This window comes from Sturnus vulgaris, chromosome 6, assembly GCF_052056855.1.
Source record: "Sturnus vulgaris isolate bStuVul1 chromosome 6, bStuVul1.hap1, whole genome shotgun sequence".
Lineage (NCBI taxonomy): Eukaryota > Metazoa > Chordata > Aves > Passeriformes > Sturnidae > Sturnus > Sturnus vulgaris.
The window spans coordinates 34233192-34256014 of NC_142248.1; the positions used below are offsets into that span (position 1 = coordinate 34233192).

Below are 22823 nucleotides of genomic sequence, written 5' to 3' on the forward strand. Positions count from 1 at the left end.
CCCGGCACCGGCCCCGCCGCTCCGGGGCTGCGCGGGGCGGCGCGGAGGGCCCGCCCTCGCCGGCGCGGCCCGGCCCGGCCCGGCGGGCGGTGTTATGTAACCCGGGCCCGCCCGCCCTGCGAGCGCCGCCGGCCGCGGAGCCCCCGCCGAAGGCAGCGCGGCCGGGCTGTCCGTGCGCGGCGGCGGGCGGCTGTGAGCGCCAGGTGAGCACCCGCACTCTGCTATTTTTAGCAGAGTAAAATGCAGCAGAAGAGGAGAAGGCGAATTTCTCACAGTATCATGTTGTGGGGGACTCGGAGCTCTGGGAGTCACCGAACACCAGGCGACAAGCCCCGGGCGATCCTTGCACGTGCCGGTAGCTCCGGCGGTCCGTGCCAACACGTGGGGAAGTCTCTTATGTTTCTTTTGAATGGGCAGCAGGCAGGCAGGCAGGCAGGCAGCCTGCACCTCAGCAGTTACACGTGCATGAAACAACCCCAGCTCATCACTGGCAGTGCCAACAAGAATTCGTTTGGATGCATGAAGTGATATTTTGGGGGGAAAAAATCAACGAAAACTTAGCAAACAAAACCTGCTTCCACTGTAGTACTGATTTAGGCACAAAGTCTACCGCGTGTGCTCAATTATGAAAAAAAAAAAAAAATCAGAAGCAAAAGGAGCAGCAGTGGAGGTGCATTGCCAGCCACAGCGTCGGTTCTGTAGGCCAGCGAGAGAAGCCAGTCATTAACATCTTGTGCTCCATCTGCAGCATCAGAAAGTTGTAATCATATGAGAGCCTGTGTGCTGAGCCTGGGAGGGAAGGAGGAAAGAATGAACAGCTTCTTCATATTTGAACAATAATATAATGTAAACAAACTGAATGAGCATGTGAAAAGCTTGTATTTCATAAAGCACTAAGCCATCCTCTTTGGCAGGGGTTATATTACTGCCCTCTGCTGCTGGGAAGTTGGGCGGTTTATCTACCTAACGAGCAGAAAAATGGGCTATTTGTGATAAAAATCTCTGATTACACATAACAGTTCTGTGGCCAAGAGCCTCGAGATACATAATTCAAAAGTGAAGAAAGGGTGAGCTCCCCAGTTGTGCGAGAGGCAAGGGACGACAGCTCTCTAAGGCCGGGTCGGTTGGCTGACTTCTGCCCACAGCCAGCAAGGTGATCTGCCATCCACATGCCAACACTCTTAACTGGAATAGCTCCGTATTTATAAAGCATCAGGAATCCCCATCCCTCACCAGAAGTGGAAAAGGTCACAGGAAATTTTGTCAGGACTCCATGGGAAGGAGTGCATTTTTACAGCTGGTGCTGACCTTGAAGCTTTGACTGCCCACAGTGCCACTGAGAGGGCAACTGAATGGTGTAATTCATTTACGTTTCTGGGCAAGCCCTTCATCTAACTTGGAAAATTATTTATTCACTAATTTGGCTTTCACAGACTGTTTACTTGGAGGAAGTTCATAAAGACTGTGTAAAATTGAATCTATGCCTATGCAACTGCTCTTGCCCATGGTAATTTGGAGCTATCTCTCAATGACCTCTGGAATAGTGTGAGGAAATGGACAAAATCCAAAAGGGTTGCACTCCAAAGGAATATGTCTAGAATAGGTAGATGACAGAGAATATAAAATCTTACTTGTGAATTTGCCTTAAGAAAGCGGGCTCAGTTATGGTGAGTAGACGAACTTGTGTTACTGACAGTGATTAATTCCTTATGAAACCACCCCCTAGGAAATTACTTTGCATACCTAGACCTTTTAAACCCCTTGTATTCAGAAAGCTTGCTGGTGGGGGACAATACATCACTGTATCTAAAAATTGCTTGAATTAAGCTCCTCTTCTGCATTTCCCCATGTGGAGGCTTTCATGGCTCTGACTCTACTCCCTCAAACAGCTTGTACATGCAGAGTTAGAAAAATCCCTACACACAGGCAAACAGCAGGCATTAAGTAAATGAGCATTCAGTGCATTATTCAAACAATAAAAAGCTGCCCACAAACCACACCTAAATGACAAAGGAGAAGTTAGAATGACTGCAAGCAGTGTGGAAGGGTGGAGGGGCTTCTGAAAAGGAAACAGCAGCCCTAGCTCTCTTTCTTTGGAAGAAAGGAATATATTTTTAGAAGCAGTTAGCCCAGCCTATAAACCAAACCACAAGTATTCAGTCAGTGAATATATAGCATTTTCAGGCATTTCCTGTGATGAGCAGAATGCTCAAGAGACTGGGTGGAAAACACCAAATCCTACAAACATAAGAATAGTGTTGGCATGGGTTACTACGCAGGAGGGCCTGCATGACGCCTGTAGAGTATCAGAGAACCACTTAAAATGCTGCAGGGGAGCTGCTCTCTCGTATTAGTGTAACACACCCATTTATTCATGCTCATAACTGATGACAAACTAGTATTACAAGATACTAGGATGTTTTCCTTTATGTTTGCTTGGGTATAGCAATACAAAATTGTTGTTCAAATAATGAGTCACAGGGCTGTCAGGATGGGAGGGACAGCATTTGTTGGCCGAGTAACATTTCTGTGCAGCATACCAGTGACATGTCTTTAGCATGAGAGGTTTCGATTTTGGAGCTTCTCAGCGTTTTTTGTGTTTTTTTATAGCTACTAGACATTGCACTTTGCTTGACAGAAAGCTTTTGTGGGTGGTTGGGGGAGTTGCTACACAAGAACTCTCTCCTCAGATAGTGAGGAATCAAGAACTGTAAACTAAATGCTGATGCCAAAGCAACATATCCTCAGGAGCACTAGGCCAAGGACCACACTGGCAAACCAGGCTAACTTCCTGTCTTTTATTCACCCAGAGACCACATGGACTTAAACCCAGCACTTCACATTCTTCCTGCTGCAATGTTGGACACTACCTTTTGTCTAATTTGGCTCCATACCTGAGCATAGACTGACTACCTCCACAGGGAAGTGAGCTGCTGGATCAGTTCTGACACCCTGCCACTTTATGAGTATGGCCAATTTCTTTGTTGCATTAAATTTGGCAGAAAAATAACACCCCTTTCATCCCAAGTGGCCTCAGCTATCAAGAGGGGCTGGGGAAAGCTGGGCTTATTTTGAGTGAGAGCAAATTCAACACTAAGGAACAGAAATGCAGGGCAAATCAGACACTGTGATTCCAATTATGTTCAGTAAGAATTACCACATTTGAAAATTCACAAATGGTGTCTGTTCACATCCAATGAACTCTCAAGGCTGGCCTAGAAGTCCAGTCCTGTTCAATTACTCTCACAGCCAGGTGCAACATACTCTAGTTTACTGAGCAACACACAGGCAGGATCACATCAGAAGAGAAGGCTCCAGGGAGAACTTACAGCACCTTCCAGTACCTAAAGGGGACCTCTTCAATGTGCTTTGAAAGTGTGAAGGAAGCAGCAGCAAAATGGAAGGCTGTAGGTTTAGGAGAATGCAGTGCTGACTTTTGTAACCAACAGCAATGCCCCCATTGGCACTCAGCAAATGAGCCAGGGGAAGCCAGGACTCCATCAAAATCAGAATTTGAAGCAAAATCTCCTGTGTCCAATTGCACTGAATTAGGTTTTCTTCCTTACTACTCTCCACATTTTTTTTTTAATTATAGAAGTTGCCAACAACTAGTTTATGAAAATTTGCTCTCTATTCAGAGGACTTCTGAGAATAGACAACTGTTGATATATTACATTCCATAATTAAAATTATTCCTTGCTTCCCTCCCCACCACAAATAAATTTAATTATACTGATTTCCCCAAGACTCAGTAGCCTAGATCTACACTTTCACTTTTATTAGCCTCCCTTTTCATAGACATGACAGGTTTGTAGGACTATCTGTTTAGATCTAGTCTTTTAAGGGACAGGAAACACATGCTACACCAAACAACTGTTGTACACCAGTGTTTAAGAGACTGTCAATCTACGAAGTCTTTACCTTTACTTTCCTCCTTCCATAGCACACAGACCTTAAATCATTCACTACAGTAGTCAAGCATGAAACTAAAACAGGGCACAGATCTTAATTAATTGTCTCAAACAAAAGTACAGTGACAGAAAGCAGCTGCGAGGGTATATTTTTGTCTCCTCCTGTCTCCCAGGACTAGCAAGGATGGAAAAATAGTATGTGAACAAAGAGCAAAAGGGCTACTGATAAGAAACGGAGCCCAAGGATGATTCAGAGTGATCTGAGCATCACTATGACAAGGAAAGTGATTGTTCTGAAACTCAGAGCTTTTTCCCAGGCTGAAAATGCTTTTGTTTATCTGTTTAAAATTAAGTCAAGCTGATTATAAAGCAGGCCTTTATGCAAGCCAAATAACTGTGACAATTAAATGCCACACAACTTTCAGGGCCAATTCTTTACCCTGCAAATTGCTAGCTATGTCAAGGAGGCTGGGGAACCAAGCTCAGCTGCCATGGATATTAGCAAGGGAAGAAGACTACTATGAACTTAAGAGGAAACACTTAAAGTACTGCAGGATGGAAGCTTCAATCATTGAATTACAAGAAATTAGCTTAAAGGGGAGCATTAGAACATGCAATTATTTTGAAGGAAATTTAGGAAAGATGCATATGCTTGCATTTTGTGGAGAAGCTGCCTGTTCTGTGAAAGAACTGCTTGCCCTCTATAGCACAGTTTGTTTGATGCAGTTATGAGCAATAAAACCACTGCATGTGCACAGTGAGAGTAATGAAAATCACTGTATCTATACGGAGCATTTAGAAATACTCTTTGAAAAATCAATTTTCAAAATATACACATTTTCATAACTCAAAAACAGAGAGTAAAAACATTTCAGAACATCAAAAAAATCCCCAAACCTCCCTCATCTGTATATTGTTATTTCTGGTTTTACAAGTTTTTCTTTTTAATTAACTGCAGCAATCTAAAAATTCAAGTTTCTGGGCTCCCTTTAAGAATTTGCATTTTTACCTCCCACAAGAGATACTTTGACTCCTTTACTCATCTTTGAGTCCACACATTACAAATAGAAGTATGCCAAACACACGCACTCCTCCTCTCCCATTTTAAGTTTCTGCTACATGTTCGGGTCTGATTTTCTTTACATCACATAAGAAGTCTCATAGACCAAGTGATAAAATGTAGTCCTAGTGTACTCATGGACACTTAACATACATATGGCACCTATATCTGTGGTCAGCAGGAAGGAATTTAAAGCACAGCAAGTTCAAAGCATCTGCTGCTTTCACAAACACACATTCCTAGAAAAAATGAAAGACTAAAGGGTGTGCAGAAAAAGAATCTTTATTGAAACATTGTAGTACCAAGCTTAAAAACTCTTAAGACACACAAAAACCCTTAAGATTCTTCATACCAATCCCTTCTACTTTACAAATACAGTGATGTGTGCAAAACTTTTGAATTTTTACTTGGGGAAATAGCTCACACAGATGAAACTCACATGTGTTGATATGCTTGGTACTATCTGTCTTCTGCCACAGAGAAAATCAAATGGCCAATGGCTATTTATTAAATCTGAGGTGAGTTTTTGTAAGGAGATGCATTTCTCAAAATTACATAGGAAAATACTGTAATTAAAAAAGAAATTATACAGAAGAGGTAAGGTAATTCAGAAGGGCTGAACAAGAAGGGATGTAACCACTGAGGCTCCAAGCAATCGGCCCTGCCCTTGTACCAGTGTGTAACTCCAGGCTCACCCAGAAGCTGCCAGGGCCCCCTCGTGGTCACGACATACACGATAATCGCAGATGCTCTTGTGCCTCACTGCACCTGCACGTTTGTAAAATAAACCGAGCCAATGAAAGCACCCGTCACTGCTGCTGTGACAGAGCGTGCCAGCAGACCTAAACTAGGGCACAAGAATCTTTCTCACAGGCAGTGAGTGCCCTGCGGCTTTCCCAGCATTACTAAAGGCTGAGACACTTCCAGCACTTCAAGAAAATTACAGTTGTACAATTACCATATCAGAGACCAAGACCCTGTTTCTGTGACACTGGACAGAAGTGAGTGCACAGGAAGCAAAGAGCAGGACGTGCATATAGCTACAATCCCACAATCCGACTCCTTAGCCTTCTATGGCTCAGGACTTAATATCATAATTATATCTTTATATCAATTTATATCTTTATATCTTTAGATCAATTTTTGTCTTGAGCTTGCCCAGTCTTTTTCTAAGGCTTGTCAAAGATTTTAGCATTCCTAACTCCTGGGTGAAAAGAGGAAAGAGATGTTCTCATTAGAGGCAGTATTTCCCAGTTCTGGGAAATAGATGCATATAAAATTATGCTTCCTCTGTAAAACTGAAAGACTCAAGAACCACTACCATCTACAAATCAGAAACAAGGATCTAACAGATTTTCATATGCCAGAACAGTTGCAAGCAGCTTGCTTATCCCAAAGAATAAATGTGCTCCTCTATTAGAGGTCATACCACTTGTCCTTGCTTCAGGACAGTGTCACAACCCACAAAGCGCAGTGAAAAGAGGCACATAGTGATATCAGCATCATTAAGAAGTAAATCAAGTTTAAAGAGTGCCTCATTTAAAGGTCCACACTCAAGCCTCAACATGACCTTCTATTATTTTTGTTAAATGTGGGGCTCAGACATTTCTCCTTGGATGACTACCATGACCCCTCTCTACCAAAGCTATCTTTACATGGTTTAAAAAAACCCACTGCCTTAGGTCATGTTTATCCCCATCAGTTAAATTGATACAGGTAATTTTGCAAATATTCTTCACTTCTCTCATGTATGAAATGGAGTGTTGCATTGTATGGCTAATGCAAACATCCTCTTAGGAATATGCCATAAACCTAAGGACATTATTTATTTACCTATCCTATTCAGAAACAAACTTGCTTATAGATCTCTAGGTTAGATCCAAAACAGAAGTTAGGTACAGTTCAGATTCCAAAATGTCAATTTCCCTACAATACCCCCACAGCATTTCTATGTTTCTGCTGTTTGTTGCACAACTTTTTAAAACTACAACATTTCCAAAATAACCTGTGAGAAGTTCCTGATGCGTTTTCGGTGTTCACAATTTAGACAGCCCAGAATTTTAAGTACATTTTAAGCATTCATAATGCTCTCAAAACTGAGGATATGTTGGTGCTGCCAGATGTTACTGTGATGGCACACTGAGGTTATTTACCTGGCATGCAAAAGAGCTGGAGCTCAAGCTATCCCACTTAAAAACGTCAATAAACCAAAAAAACCCCACCTAAATAGAGTTGAATTGTTAGGGCACAACAAGGGACTTCATTTTCAGTTACTATCACAACTCAGAATGACACAGAGATATCAGACTTGAACATGAAGATGTGTCCTGTTCTGATAAGCTGAAATGAGACTTTTCTTTCTCACTAGCTAACTTATCCCTCCCCTTTTTAAAAACAAATAAAAACTTTTTGGCTGAAAGTATCATTCTTGGATGTCCATCTCCTTGTACACTACGTGAGAACAAACCACAAATCTATAAATCATAATTCTGTTCTGCAGCAGAATTCCTCAAGTTAAGCCAGTTTATGACTGACTGCGAGCATTTAAGCCCTGCAGTTAGAATACTTGTGTTTTTATTAGTGTTTTCAAAATGAGGTGATAGGTCTTCTAACAGGAACATCAGCAAAATGTCAGGAGTCTTATGGGAATCCCATTAATATCTTCTGAACAGATGATTTAAATCATTATCTGGAAAACACAAGAAGTTTCACTTAGACTAATAGAAAACAGGACCTCTTGACATAATTACCTGTTTCTAGTGTACATGGACAAATTGTTCTAAGTATTATCAGCAGTTAAAAGTGTTTATCCTCTAATTGAGTGCTGCATATTGCATAATCCAAAAGCGTTTGACCATACTAAATATTTTATTAAAAAACCTTCTTTTAAGCTTAGTATCTCATAGACCAATCTAATAAAACTACAGTAACTACAGATTCAGTACTTCTATTTAACCTAGTACACAAGACTTCTGAGAAGCTTTCCAGCATTTTATAGCAGTTTTTTCAGTGTTCAGCAGACGTTACTCTATTTGCTAAACAATATCAGACTGCAAAATTACTCTTACTGTTGATAGATCAATAATGACACGGGAAAAGTCATTATCTCCGTGGCAACAGAGTGGCAACTGTTGGAGGAATATTGCGCATGCTGCTGAGCTCTGACAGCCATGCCTCGGCTTCCTCACGCTGCTGCTCTCTCTGCAAGCCTGGTATGCCCAGGGTACCAACAACCAAGGGCACCTCTTAGACTACAGAGGGTTAAACTACAGCTGTGCTGGTACATGATTTCTGAAAGATGTACTCACAAGGGTTTACTACACCCAAGCCTGATGTCTTTATGTTACTTCTTTTTAATGAACCATTCCTTTGGAGAAATAGCTAGGACAAAATTCAGGAAGGCAAATACACAGTATTCTGTTCATAGCCCAATATTTCGCTGCAAAAGGTATCTTTCTTGTCAATCAATTTTTATTCAATTCCACTTTGACTCCTCAGGATCTAAAAGCGGCAGAAGTCTTTATACTTGATTAAAATGAGAAAAGAGACCACTTGGGATATTACATTTAACACTTGTTACGTCTTTGTATATTGAAACAGTCAAACAAATAGGAAAACATATTTTTGCTCTGCATAAGTTACTGCAGTTCCACCTAGCACGAATAGGACTTCTTTTTTTTCATACTGCACAACCTTCACCATGTTAATCACAACATATTAGCCACTGAAAGCAAACACTCCTCTGTGTCTTGATCACCATGGCTGAGTCTGGCTTGTGATGTTTTGTTAAAAGCAAACCATACCAACTCACAAAAAAACCCACGGTGCTCATCAGCAACATAACATACGAACTTTGCCTTCAGATTAAACATGGAAAGTATCTTCTGATAAATATATCTACTTTTAAACACCGCAGCAACACTGTACTTATTCATAACCTATTTACATGGGATGACAAAGGGCAAATTTGCAACAATTCCCGTCGGAATCTGTTCTTAATAAATTTAAACAAAAGGCAACAAAAGTGATCCTGAGGGTGGCATCAAAAAAATGAAAACAAAGTTGTCACTCAAGCATCAGCTGGATTCCACAAATAACAACAATTATGCAAGCACTCTTCTGAGTGCTGAAAATAAGCTGGTCTTGTTTACAAAGCTCTCACAAGAACAGAACCGGATGGTAAAAGTTCTTTTCCTAACAAATGTAAATGAGACATACCAAATAGAATTAATTATAAATATATTATATTACTTATATTATTATAATTATACATATATTACTTATAATTAATTATATTACAAATTAATATACCAGAAGTCCAGATGCTACACCTGCAATATAAATTAGCACTTAAAATACGCTGTGACTTATTTGTGACAGACTGTATTTTAGTACAGAGGATAACTCTTAAACATTTTCTTTTACTTACAGGACAGGCCCTGCTGCTTTAGGAGACTGCCACACTCTGTGCCAAGTTCTTGGAAAGAATACGGCATCTGCCCAGGAGACCGAGCAAAGCTGGCTGCACAGGCGGCCGTCTGCAGGACACGTTCCAAATCCAGCACTTCTCTGGCTAACATCAACAGTTCTGCCCTTGCTCCAGCACCGAATGAACCATCCTTTTGATAAGGCAGCCAGCTCAAACTAGCTCCCATTTTTTCCATCCCGCTACCACCCCTGCCAGCTACTCGGGCGACAGTCAAGCTGTGCAAAACTACTCGGGTCTCCCATCTCAGCACCGAACTCGAGCATGCAAACATGCAAAGCACCGTTTGTCCCTTTATCAGGGACAAACCGCCTACTTTATCCCATTAAAAAGCAACCAAACCCGGGCAAGTGAACGCAGTCAAATCGGTCCCCAGACACAGCCAAAGCCAGGAAGGAGACAGACCCATGCAGCACTTTGCCAGCTGCCCACATACATTTGTCCTCCGCCGCCTACAGGGGCAGAAGGTGCCGACCGAACGCGTTGCCCGTCCGAGAGCGGCCTTCCGTTCCCGCTGCCACTGGCGCACCTGAGCGCGCTTTAGCACCGCGGCTTCACCCGCCAACACTCCAGCGCAGCTCAGCTCCATCAGCCCCTTCTCCACGGATTTCCCTCGATCCCTAGACAGCCCCAGCCCAAGGGAGCTCCACCGCCTGCAACACCAAAGGGCCGGCGGGATAAAACCCACATTCCGCCCGGTGCCGGCATGGCCGGGGGTCTTCGAGAGCCCCCAGGCCCGAAGGGAAAGGCTGAGCACAGCAGCGGCCGCCCGGCAAGAGCCCCCCGCCGTGCTGCTCAGCCCTCCCTGCGGAGCTGACGGTGGAGACTCGTGAGGGGAAGCGCGGCCTGTGCACCCCGGGAATGGCGCAGGGCCCGGGCGGCAGCAGGAGGAGGAGGAGGAGCAGCACCCCACACGTGCGGACGCTACCCGGAAGCGGAAGGAGCCTCACGCCAATGGCCCGCCTCCCGCCTAGCAGCCCGATTAAAACCCCGCCCCTGGACAGTTTAACCAATCGCGCCCACGGAGAGGCGAGATTGACAGATCCCTCTCCCAATGCAGCCGCAGCTGCTCTGTTCTCTCCATTAGGAAAGCGAAGCCACCTCAGGGTTGCTGGGCGGGACAGATCCCTCTGTGTCTCAGCACTATTGGCTGTGGGTGCTGATTGGCGGGTGTATGCGCCTATGCGAGGGAAGCTCGCCGGCGGCCCGTCGCGCCGTGCGCCAATGGGCGGGCGGTGCTGGCGCGGTGCGGCGGTGCCGGCGGCAGGGCGATGAGAGCGGCCGTGCGGACGGGGTGGCGAATCGGGGCCGCTGCCGCCGCTGCTCTGCGGGGCCGGGCCGGGCGCCCGCTCAGCCAGGCGGCCGGGGAGGGCGGCGGGGCTGAGAGCGGCGGCGGCTCGGGGTCGCGGGAGGCAGTGGAGCGGCTGGTGCGGGAGCACCCGGTGGTGGTGTTCATGAAGGGCAGCCCGGCACAGCCGCTCTGCGGCTTCAGCAACGCCGTGGTGCAGATCCTGCGGCTGCACGGCGTGGAGGATTACCGCGCCCACGACGTGCTGCAGGACCCCGACCTCCGCCAAGGTCAGCGCCGGGCCGGGCCGGGCCGGGGTCACCTCTGGGTGCCGCCTCCCCGGGGCCTGTGCAGCCCAGGCCGGTTCCCCTGTGGGAAGGGCCCTCGGGAGGTGCCAGGAGGTCGGGCTTGTTTTAACGCCCCTGTGGGAGCAGCCTCTGCCACCTTGTCCTACCTGTAACTTGCCTCTTCTTGCTTTGTTGGGTGGGCTGGGTTGGGCTCTGTTCTTTTTTAATGAGGCCATCGTGGGGAGAGGGGCAAGGGAGCTGGGGAAGGGTCGGGAGCGCATGTCCTGTGAGGAGCGGCTGGGGGAGTTTGGCGGTGTTTAACCTGGAGAGGTGCCCATGGTATCTGGCACGGTGACTTTATTCTCTACAATTACATGAAAAGAGGTTGTAGCCGAGTAGAGATCGGCCTCTTCTCCCAAGCAACAAGCAACAGGACGAGAGGACAGTCGTAAGTTGTGCCGGGGGACTTTAGTTTGGATACTAAGAGAAATTCCTTCATAGAAAGGGTGATAAGTCATTGGGATGGGCTGCCCAGGGGCATGTTGGAGCGTCCCTGGAGACTTTTAAGGAAAGACTGGACGTGGCATGTAGTGCCATGGTCCAGTTGACAAGATGATGTTCAGTCATGGGTTGGACTCGATGATCTCAAAGGTCTTTTTTAACATAATTAATTCTGTTTGGGTGTTAGAACTAGAAGTGTATTGCAGAGATGTGCCATTGAAGTTGCTGCCCAAACGCCCTGGTGTGGTTTTTTGTGACCCTCCCCGTGTTCAAGAGGTCTCAGTTATCAGCAGAGCACAGTTGTGTGTGCAGGGTGATGATTGGAGATCAGGCTCTTTGTGCCCCGCTGCCTTGCCTGGTTCAGAGATAGAGAGCTGCATTAAAGACCTCTGAAATACTTAATTATCAAGTTTTGTCTTCCCTATGAACAGTATGGTGAAATTTCATGTATGGCTTGGACTTGTACTACTTGATTCCCAGTTGGTACTGCCTGTTGGGATTCTCTTAATAAAGTACAACTTTATGCTACTCATTTGCACAAGAAATACTTAGTAATAGTTTCACCATTACTGCACAAGTGCTAGTAGGTATTCTAGATCAAGTTTTTTTTCTGGTTGTGGAAAGCTAGTAATCTCTTCTGGTAATGCTTTTCATCTTTCCCTCTTCAGTGTGCATAGCTGACTGTTGAGGTTCTATGTGCTTAGTTAAGAAACTTTTAAAACAAAAAATATGTATACAAGTACATAGTAATTAGTCTTTTACGTGTGTGGCATTAACGGTTCTTGCCCAGAATACACTAAAATGTGCTGTAAGGCCATGTGCTGGCATGTATCAGGTGACTTTGTTCTCCTTTGTTTTTGGTGTCATCTGACTAACTCAGTTTTTCATTAGCTGCTAGCTAAAAGGCTGATTTTTCCAGTCCTTGTTTGCTTTTCAGTTCATTACTATAATATTGGTATGGTATAAAAGCTTAGATACTGGAATTACTATGTAATGACATCTTTTGTTAATGAAGGTTGGTTTTGTTCAAGTAAATCTTCCACTGCCTTTGCAAGTGAACGCATCATGGTAATTTTCTAAACTTTGTTTACATATCTGAATTTATTTAATAAATTTACAATTTATTAATTGTATAGTTTACTAGAACAAAGTACTCTTACTCTTTACTAGAAAACCTCTTCCCCCAACTCAAAATTAAAAGGAGAAAAGAAAACCCTGAAATCAAACCATCAGCATTTCACTTTTGGTTGAAGGGGCTTTTGTGAGCCTCTGAATGGGCAGTGCATTTATAAATTATAGTCTCTGAGCACTTGACCATGTGAATAGATATTATTTTCTTCCTGTATAACTTAAATTTTTCCTCCACATGAACTTGAGCTTGTGCTAGGTAATGAGAGGGGTTATTGCCCTGCTGGCTACCAAGAGCTTTAAATTGAAATAGTGTCTTGATCCAGCCCTCCAGTGTCTAAGCTGCATAGAATACAATTATGGAGTACCCTTGCACAATATCCTGCTGGTTCTCAGGTGCTTAAAGAAGTTGTTCTGTTCCTTTCTATGCACCAGCTGTGGCACCTGCCCAACTGTGCAGAGGCCAGCTCAATTTATTAACTGGATCACTGGGCCTGCAAGTTGAAGTATCAGTTTGTACTGAGCTGAGTGCCAGAGCCAGCATGAAGAATGGAGCTTTGAAGAGTTGTGGAACGACACAGCCGTTTTCAAGGGTAGCAGAATTCTTGTACTGCTTCAACTGTATTACCTATTGCACCCTAAAAAAGCCAGTATGTGCCTGCTTCTGTGGGTGGCACTCTCTGACAGAGGAGAGGACAAGGCTGCTCAAAGTTGTAGTTCTCTAAATCGCCAATTGTATTTTAGCAGTGGCTGCCTGAAGGCCAGGATCTGGCCTCGAGTGCCAGACAGTTAGATAGGCAGCATGTGAGCCTTTCTTAGGCTCTCTCTGTGAATGTAATCTGCACTGCATGCATGGGGGCTAGTGAGGGGCTGTGGAACATTTAGCTGTGAAAGTATCAAGTGCATCAAAAGACTCATCTGCAAGGAGCTTGCTGTATGAGAGCTGGCCACAGGTTTGTGTTCACCTAAACCTAGCTTCAATGTTTGAATATATGTGTGCTTACACATTTGTAGTAGGGGCAGGCTGTTGGAAAAAGGGTATGTCTGGATTGGTTGTTAATTTCTTTCCTGTATCTATTATTTTAATCACCTTATTTTTAGCTAGTTACAGTTCATTTGGTGAAACAAACCCCCTGCTAAAATATGGCAAGATGTAAAGGTAGAACAACTCTCCTGCTTGCCTCTTTATCTAAAAACTCAGATCTGTGAAACTAAAGTTATTGATATTTCACATGATCTATCTGAACTTTAGCTGAAGATACACTTCCCTGACAAATCCTTCCTTATCAAAGATGGTTTAAGAGACCTTGGCACTCTCTTGGGCCCCATGGCAATTCATGTTTCTCTAAGCTGGCTCTCAGCTGATGGACAGCGTTAGACTGGTCCCAGACACTGAGGCAGAGATGTTTGGGATTGCATACTGGAAAACTGGTGGGTTGAACTGTTGGGGTAGTTCACCCTCAGATTATTTTCTTTGTTGTCTCCACATTATCTAAGCATGGCATGCTTCCAATCAGGTGTTCTTGATCCTTTCTCCTACCCTGGGCCAGCCTTCCCTCAGTAAAGCTTGTATCAGTGCTAATGGTACTCAGGCTTTGAAATAGGCTGCACAGGGAAGTGTTGGAATCTCCGTCCCTGGAGGTGTTTCAAAGGCATGTGAATATGACACTTGGGAGTATGATTTACTGGTAAATGATGGTGCTGAGTTAGCAGTTGGATTTTATGATCTTAGAGGTCTTTTCCAACCTTAATGATTCTGTGATGTAGATGAAAACGTGTTGCTTTTCTGGAGCAAGTATGGTAGGAATGAGTTCCTTCATTCAGTTCTTTGATATAGCCCGTCCTTCATTAGTGCTAGTGCTGCCGGGAGGGGCTGAGAATTGGTAACTGGAGCTGGGGAGAGGGGTGGGGAGTGTGCTGGGTCCCTCTTTCAGTAACTCTTTGCACCAAACCTGGTTTCACAGTTACCTTAAATGTGCTACCACAGCTGTCAGACTGAGCCCCTGACCCGTTGAGTGTGTTTTTCCAAAGTAAACAGCAGTTCAGAGCAGAAGCTGCAGCTTCTGAAGTACAGCAAGGAGCCAGTCTGCAGAGAGGGGGGATGGAAAATCCCTTGGGATTTCCAAAAGAATCATAACAAACGTGCATCCTGCGTGCAGCAAACGTAGCCCAGGCTACCTTGCTTTAACATGGCTGCAGCAGTGTCAGTAAATGCTGCACTGAGGTGAGGCTTGGGTGGCCAGTGGAGGGAGTGTTCAGTTTGTGACCTGAGACAGCCCCAGCACAGAGGCATTTAAAGCAGCTTGTCCAGCATGTGAAATGTAGCACGCAGAGCAGCTGAGCTTGATGGTATTCTTATTTTTATCTGGATAGGTCCTTGAAACTACTATCAGTGCTTATATGTATGTGCAGTTTGGTCCTTGAAGAAAATATTTCTATGAAAGAATTATTGGTGTAAATATTACCTTGGAATGCTCATTAGCAGTCGGTTTATTATACAGAGCCCTTGGTTTTCAATTCATGTTTAGCATTGCAGTATCTTATGAAAAAACAAGCTCTTTCATGTCTGCAGTGGCTCTTTGACCACGGTCGTCCTTAGGCATGTCTTTAATCATGGAACACAGTTTTTCATTGAAACTTCGATGGGTTGAAAGATATTTAGGACATTTTAAGCAGTTTCGAGTACTCAAAGGCCAAAGAGCATTTAAGAAAATATTGCTAAGTGCAAGTTGATATCAAAGCTTAGAAGTTCTGCAAACTAAGGAAGAAGTTACAAGTGATGATAATGGAGGTTAGGTGGTTATGGGTTCTCTTTGACCTTGATTTATATGCTAAACTTTCTATTTTGGGCTTATGGAACATTGGTTGTCCATGCACAAAATCTGAATCAGAATAAAATGTCTTGGCTGACATATGTCGTGGTTAGGAATACTTAGTCACAGCAATCTTTTTTTTAGGTTAATATTATTTTAGTGGATTTTTTTAAAGCATGTTATATTTTGCTAAGGGGGGGGGAATTATTAGCTATATTGCATCTTTTATACATTAAAGTAACAATCTCACTGTGTATTTTTGCACTTACACATACTTAATGAAAAAGAAAGTGGTTTAAGTTCCAATAAAGCAAGCATAATTTCCTTACATGGTTATTTTTTTTCCTTGAGTATTTTGGGTTTTGCCTTTTTAGTCTCTCGAGACTAAAAGGTTTTCTAAGGGGAAAACAAGTTCTCTTGTGCTATCAGCTACTCAGGTCTAATATTTGTTATTGGGAGATTGGCTTCCAAGGCGAGTGGGCTCTGATGTTCTGAAAAGGGACCTCTGTAGACTTCAGTTTGCTATATGGACTTTCATGCCTTTGGCAGAAAAATTACAGGCACTGCATGTTGAAAATACATAAAAACGTTGAATTCAAAACTTGTCATCTAATCAAATTGTTGTGGTTGTGTTATAAAAATAGGCAGCAGTAGATTTTAACTATTTCCTCTGTCACAGAAATAATGGCTTTCTGTGAAAGGTCATTTAAAAAATGGCAAATTAGGTAGAAGATTCTTCTGTATAATTTTTTGTGTGATGTCTAAGTACAAGCTGGTTTCAGTGTGTATCAGCTGATCAGTTTATATTATGGGTGGTCTTACATTTTCCTTCTGTGCAGTATAGTTTTAAACTTTAATTCTGTACTTCATAATTGTGACTTGACCTGTGTTTTGTTAAATGAGTATTTTTAAAGAGACTTCAGCCTTTGTGCCCCTCCCATGTGCTGTAAGGTCTGGCACTGAAAGATAAAGGAATTTGAAATTCGTAAGGCCTTTACAGAGGCAAATGTATCTTGCAATTGAAATTGCAGGAATATGTGTAACTGTATGAGTTCAGTAAGAACATAAAATATTTTAAAGTCCCTCTGGGAAATATAACAGAAAGTAAACAGTTCTCAATATTTTTCAATACTTCTCATTTCTGTAATTGATTGAAAGAGTGATGTTTTCTTGGGAGTAAAAAGAGATGCAGTGTTTTTCCAGTTCCTGCTTGAAGTTAGTATAGGAGCTGACTCCATATCTTTCAATCCACATCTTTGAGTTGTAGTGAGAAACAAACTTAACTCTTAACAGTTTGTTTTTTTTTTCTTTTGTGATATTGCTCCTTTTACATAGATATCTTTTTTGTCTTTATGGGAAAGAAATTCAAATATCCGTGGTAGATTCAAGTGGAAGCAATGCATTCCTTTAAAAATATCATTCTATTAGGAGAGGGGGGAAGCCTCTAATAATTTTTTTTTTTCTTATTCAGGAATAAAAGACTACTCCAACTGGCCTACCATCCCACAAGTGTACCTCAATGGTGAATTTGTTGGTGGCTGTGATATACTCCTCCAGATGCATCAGAATGGAGATCTTGTAGAAGAGCTGAAGAAACTAGGAATCCGTTCAGCGCTTCTGGATGCAGAAAAAGACCAAGAGAAAAAGTAAAATGAGCGACAAAATAGCTGTGATGGGAATACAGCAAATCTTCAATAAGAACTTGTTACCCATAAAGCCTTACATACTTTAGGTCGAGGAAGGCATCTGTCTGAACTGACACTAAGTGAATGTCTCTTAGCTCATGGTAAATGTAGTGATCTTGGTATTTTGATTTATGGGTATCGTGAAATTTTGTGTATAACCACTGCACTGTAAAGCAAACGTTTGTGAACATTTGTGTTTTAAAAAAGTTCACTTCTAAAAGCGCTCTTCTTCATTGAGGTGGGAGTAAACCAAAAGAACGAATAATATTTTTATGGATTTTACGTGTGTGATTCTCTGTTCTTTGATACCTGAACCTATACAAACAGCATTTGCATTCCCTTGCTTCTCTTGAAAAAGCATTAAGTAATAGTGCATCTGTTTTTCTGTTTAATTCCTGGTGATAAGAGTTCCTGAGAGCCTGTAAAACCTGTGTAATCACATACAATATAGGAGAAAAACAGTTTTCCAACAATATAGGAGAAGAAAAGATTCTATGAGAGAGCGTGAAATATACTTTTATTCCAAAGGGCAAAAATAAACAGAACTTGTACAAATACATATAGTATTAGTGGTCATTATTACTTTGTAACTTTCTGATGGCTTTTAAAACTGCTAAGAATTGTGCCTAAATATTTTATAAAAACCTTTTCTACCTCTTGCAAAACAGCTTTTCCCCCTGCTTATATGCTTTATGTATGACAGTTCAATGTCAGTGCTAAAATGTGGGAATTGTTTTAAGACTTTAGTATTCTAGCTTGAAATAGTAAAGGACAATACTTCAATTATTACTGTAATCCTGTATTATTTGCATGTTATCTTTTTATATTTGTTGTGTTTCCAAGTGTCTTCTCCTGACTGATGAGCTCAGGAGAATGCAGTCTTCAAACATGGGATTTACAGATTAAAAGTTCATATGGGTAAGATGAGTACAGCAGAGAGGTTACTGAATAGATAAATATTTCTTCGTGAAAAGTCTCTGAAATGTTCAGTACCTACCTAACCACATTTCTCTAAATGAAAACAAATTATATTAACCAGTGTAGCTTCAGCTCTACAGCAATACTAAGGTTAAAAGCTAACCAAGCTATTTTAAAATGGTTAGCTTTTAACCAAACCAAGCTATTTTAAAATGCAGTTTAATTAATATAGACCAGTCTGCATGTGAATTAGGCAAATGATTGGAAATAAACTCTGTTTGCAGTTGCAGTTTGTTTGTAGTTGCTCTTTATTTTAAATGTCTCATGAAACTGATACTACTTTTGATTTGAAGCCTAAGATGTTTTCCACTGCATGGGATATAAAATGTGTTCTGGAGAAAGAAGAAATTATAAATGGTCGGTGAAAGATGAGAACAGGACTGGAGCCTGTAGACAGAAGAGTTCTGGTTCTAAATCTCTCCTGCCCACTTGAGCAAGCAGTGGAGAAACTATACTAGAACATTCTGCACAGGATTTGCCGACCTGATAACAGTAAGCTTACAGTATGGCTGTAATGCAAACAGGGTCAGCAGGATTTGATGCAGTGTGTGTGTTGTGTGTATTCACTTGGTCACCACAGCAGGTCTGAGGAGGTCACTGTGTGACCACTGTGTAGGACAGTCACTTGTGACTGTAAGGCACAGAGGCAAGATTTTCTTCTGTTCATGTGCCATATCACATCATGCAAAGTTTAAGGTATTGATGAAGGTTTGTTCTGAGCATTTGAATTCAGATAAAATAAATTTTCTTATGGCTAATCACAAGTAGATTTTGCCATTCTGAATTTAAAACAAGTTTTACATTATCTAAACAACATATTTAGAAAAAGAAGTAAATTTCAAAAGTCTTCGGTTATTTGTGTAAACCTTTTGAAATTATTGTATGCAGTAAACAAAAAGGTAATGAAGAAAATTTAATTATTTTCTGCTTCAATAGTTAACTCTTAGTCTGACAACTGAAAAAATCTATTGAAAAAAGAATCCCCCAAATTTGCTGTTGCATAGCTCTCCAATACTGAATATTTTTCCAGTAATATCTGCCAGCAATTTAACATAAAGAGAACTTCAGCATTTTCAGGTAGTCTTTATCCTCTGCACAGCAAAATTTTTCACCCAGCATGAGTTCCTGCTTTTGAAAACCATGGAAGTTTTTCTACTTTTTCTACTTTCTTCCGCACTTTAGATTTTAATTACTTGATTAAACCTTTGTATAACATATATAGTAGTGTTTATATCAATCTCTACCTGACTGGAGCATGTTATTGAGCAAGTAAAAGCAACAGCGATTCCATAAAGTGTGTGTGACAAAACCACAGTGGGGAATGAAACTGGGACTTCTGCCTGCATCCCCTTGCAAGCTGTACATTTCCAGCCAATGTGTGCATGAGGAGTCCTTTTACGTTTATAAAAATGTTCATGTTAAACCAGCTGCAATAAAAGAATTACCATCTACTTAAATTGTAAACGTCAGATGCTCACAAAGAGCTTTATTTTGTTGTTGGTTAAGAGTTTTTCACCAAGAAACTAGTTCTAGGGAATCATTTTAGAAGATGGGCAGTATTGTGCACTCTGCTCATCATCCTCTGCTGTCCCTCAAACTAGAGGCAAAAGGGAGCACGTGCTTCCAATCCCAAAGGGATGCCACAGATAAACTGATTTTTTTGAGGTAAAAACCCGTGCCTCTTGAGGAGAAATTTACACCTGCTGTTCTCATGCTCTTAGGCAGTGGGGGAAGGCACCTGATAAATACTGGAGTATGGGGTGACAATCAGTGAGTGTGCTGAGCTAATACTGGGGGGCTGGTGCCAGCTGGAAGGATCCATGAGGAATCCTTGGTCAGGAGGATGTGGCAGGTTCTGCAGAGGAAAGGGTAACTTTTTTCTCCCCAGGAGGAGCAGCTTGTCACAGGAGGTGAGGGAGGGGATGGAGGAAGCAGCTACAGCTGCTTGTTCTTCCTGGATTCCTCTGCTGTAAAGTGATGACCAAACAGGTAAAAAAGAGCATGTCTTGGAGAGACCGACTGAAGTTGCTGAGGACAGCCAAGAGGAAAAATGGGGACCTGCCCATGCCATCTTTGGTGAAGAGAGAGGGAAAACTGCCTTGTCTTGAGTTGGTTCTGCTGTGGTGAGGATAGGGCAGGCAGCAGGGCTGTGCAAAAGCGTGGCCACCTGCAGGGCTTCTATGGATCAAGGTTGGGTGTGTGGAGCTGCCAGTCCCATTCCTGCCCTTTGTATTTTTATGTGTTGTGCCAGGCAGGAATTCCAGCTGGCGATTCTCCTCTGGTGAGATGCTGCTGCGTCTATCTTGGTTGGATTGCCCTGCTGAGAGCTTACAGTGAGATAATTATGAATGCATGTAAACTTATGTGAGATTTTTATTATAAGGTTGTAGTATGAGCATTTGCCAAACTGGAAACCATTACCATAATTATTTACATTTTATTCTGAGGCTGCCCTTGGTGTTGCTGCTGTGTTAAAACGCTGAATTTGATAGCATAAGGTTAAAATGTTTCTAAAAATCATGGGAACTGCATATAATAGATTCGGGGGTTGGAAAGGAAGATTGGGTCTTGTAGGCCTGGGAAAGGGAGCTAGGCCCTGGGAACAAATATTGACCTTTGTTTATTTCTAGATCATGTGAAGCTACACCTGCGTAATCATTATATGATAAATGATATGATAGTTAAATGTAACGATTGTTTGGTAATTGAATATGATTATTGTTTAATCTTAATAAGAATCATGTGAAACAATGTAATCGTAACAAGAATCATGAGAAAGAATATTTGGGGGGACCTAATGAAAATTATAAGAATATATGCTTGGATAAAATCAATATATATAGTACACAATAGAACAGTATGGGTTTACTAATTAATACATAGTTATATAACGAAAAGGGTATAAAAACATGTTCATCTTGGATCCATGTCAGAGTGACATTTGGGTCTGCACCCCTGATTCCCAGAGCTCTTCAATAAAGCACCTGCATATAATCATTCTGTGATTATGTGTTTTCAACGCTATCAAACTGAGTGGGCCAGCCTATCCCCCGGATCATAAACTGTGATAATCTTTTCTATTTTCTAACACTTCACACCTCTCTGATATGAAACAAGGTGCTTTGGTTTAAGCAAATGAGATTGTTCCTATTCCAAAGCTGATCTACTGTTTTAAACTTTCACTAAAGTATGAGGTTTCTTTGCTCATCTTGAACTGGTCCTGGTGAGGAGCAGAAGGGAAGCACGTTGCAAATACTTGCTGTTATGCTGCTAATTTTGTATTGGGAGCATTAAAATCAATTAACACAAAAGTTGTTTTCCTGAGAAAACAGCTGTTAACAGCTCAGGGCATATTAACAGGTTACACAGCAAGTGTGTTACTCAGCCCTAATGACTTGCCTTAATTTTGCTAGCAAACGTTTGGTCATGGTCAATATTCTTCATTGTCTGCTCTGAAAAAGTAACTTTATATCATCTAAATGCCCTGAAATACTTAAGTGCCTTTATTTTCGGTCTGACAAACATATCGGCTTATTTTCATGTTCTCACTGAGTTCTCTGGTTCTCTAAAAAGTAGGCTAGAAATCTTTGGCGGGACTTGTCTGAGAGTCTGTCAATACTAACAAATTGCATAGAAAACAATCAAGCTTGAGAACATGAAATCGAAAAACTGTACCAAGGAAAATCTCTCCTGAGATGCCACCAAGAATCTCAGTAAGACCCTGGCAATGTCTGCATCTAAGAAGGGCAGTATTAAAAAGCGTAGCTGGCAACCTGATCAATAAGTCCTTGTCCAATCTAATTTGCATGTCCCTTCTACAGAAACCAGATCTTCTTACACAGGGTTGTTCAATATCCGTATTATAGGACTGTGGGAGAAAAAACCACTCATTAATTACAAGATAAGTGTCTCCTGTAAGTTAAGGAATCTGTGAGCAAAGGTAAAGAAAGTGGAAAGGGTTTGGATTGTTAATGCCGTGTGGTAGGTCAAGCTTGCTTTTTGACTGAAAGAGTTGAGATGAACACACTGCTCTGTAAAGGGTTGTGGTTCATTATCTGGTTTTGGCTTTTTCTTTGGGATGCTGCTTGTTTCATTTAATAGCTCTGTCAAAGCAGTGCTGTCTGTAATGTGACCTGGCTATGGAAACTCCTCACTGATTTAAATACTTGAGGCCTTTCTTGTAATCTCCCAGGGAAAGCAAGTTTTAGTTACACAGAAAATAGGACTAAAATGGCTAAGTGGATTCAGGATTTATTTTCAACAATTTTTTTTCCGTCATCCAGCTTCTTGTTATGCCTTGTTTCTCTGAAAGTAAGGGAGTCGGCCAAGAGCAAAGGGTTTTAGTTAGACCGTGTTACTCCATAAAATCCATGGGAGTCATAGGGTGTAACAGAGGAATGCACAGTTCTGTATGTAATCAACAAGCATTTGTATCTTCCCAATTTTTGAGGATCACATCAATTGGACCATAGAAAGGATGGCAGAACAGCAGGCTGCTGGCTTACACTCCCCTTTCAAGAAGAAACAAAACCCTTTAAGGGTGACTTTTATTCTCAAATAACATTCATGTTTTAAGACCTTTAGAATCAGAGTAAATAAACATCCTTAAAGATGGAGGAGGTCACTGGAAACGTTCTTCTAGCTGTAGAAATGCATGTTGTGATCTCCAAAGGACCTTGTTTACCT

General features: G+C 42.1%; 2 protein-coding genes and 1 non-coding gene across 3 annotated transcripts; 1 reads left to right on the top strand and 2 right to left on the bottom strand.

Annotated features, from left to right (window-relative positions):
- Nucleotides 1-5237: 5237 nt before the first annotated feature.
- Nucleotides 5238-10399, bottom strand: LOC148223411 (uncharacterized). Its single transcript, XM_088166187.1, has 3 exons — nucleotides 9894-10399; nucleotides 9401-9590; nucleotides 5238-7660 (listed from the first exon to the last, which is right to left on the bottom strand). Exons 1-3 carry the CDS (start codon nucleotides 10044-10046, stop codon nucleotides 7626-7628), a joined length of 378 nt encoding a protein of 125 aa, XP_088022313.1. The 5' UTR covers nucleotides 10047-10399; the 3' UTR covers nucleotides 5238-7625.
- On the bottom strand, nucleotides 7962-8231 carry LOC148223412 (small Cajal body-specific RNA 13). Its single transcript, XR_015804678.1, has one exon.
- Nucleotides 10400-10676: 277 nt separating the features above from the next.
- On the top strand, nucleotides 10677-18366 carry GLRX5 (glutaredoxin 5). The gene is made up of 2 exons (XM_014884515.2): nucleotides 10677-11035; nucleotides 16946-18366. The coding sequence occupies exons 1-2, from the start codon at nucleotides 10729-10731 to the stop codon at nucleotides 17122-17124; spliced, it is 486 nt and encodes a 161-aa protein (XP_014740001.1). The 5' UTR covers nucleotides 10677-10728; the 3' UTR covers nucleotides 17125-18366.
- Nucleotides 18367-22823: the final 4457 nt, after the last annotated feature.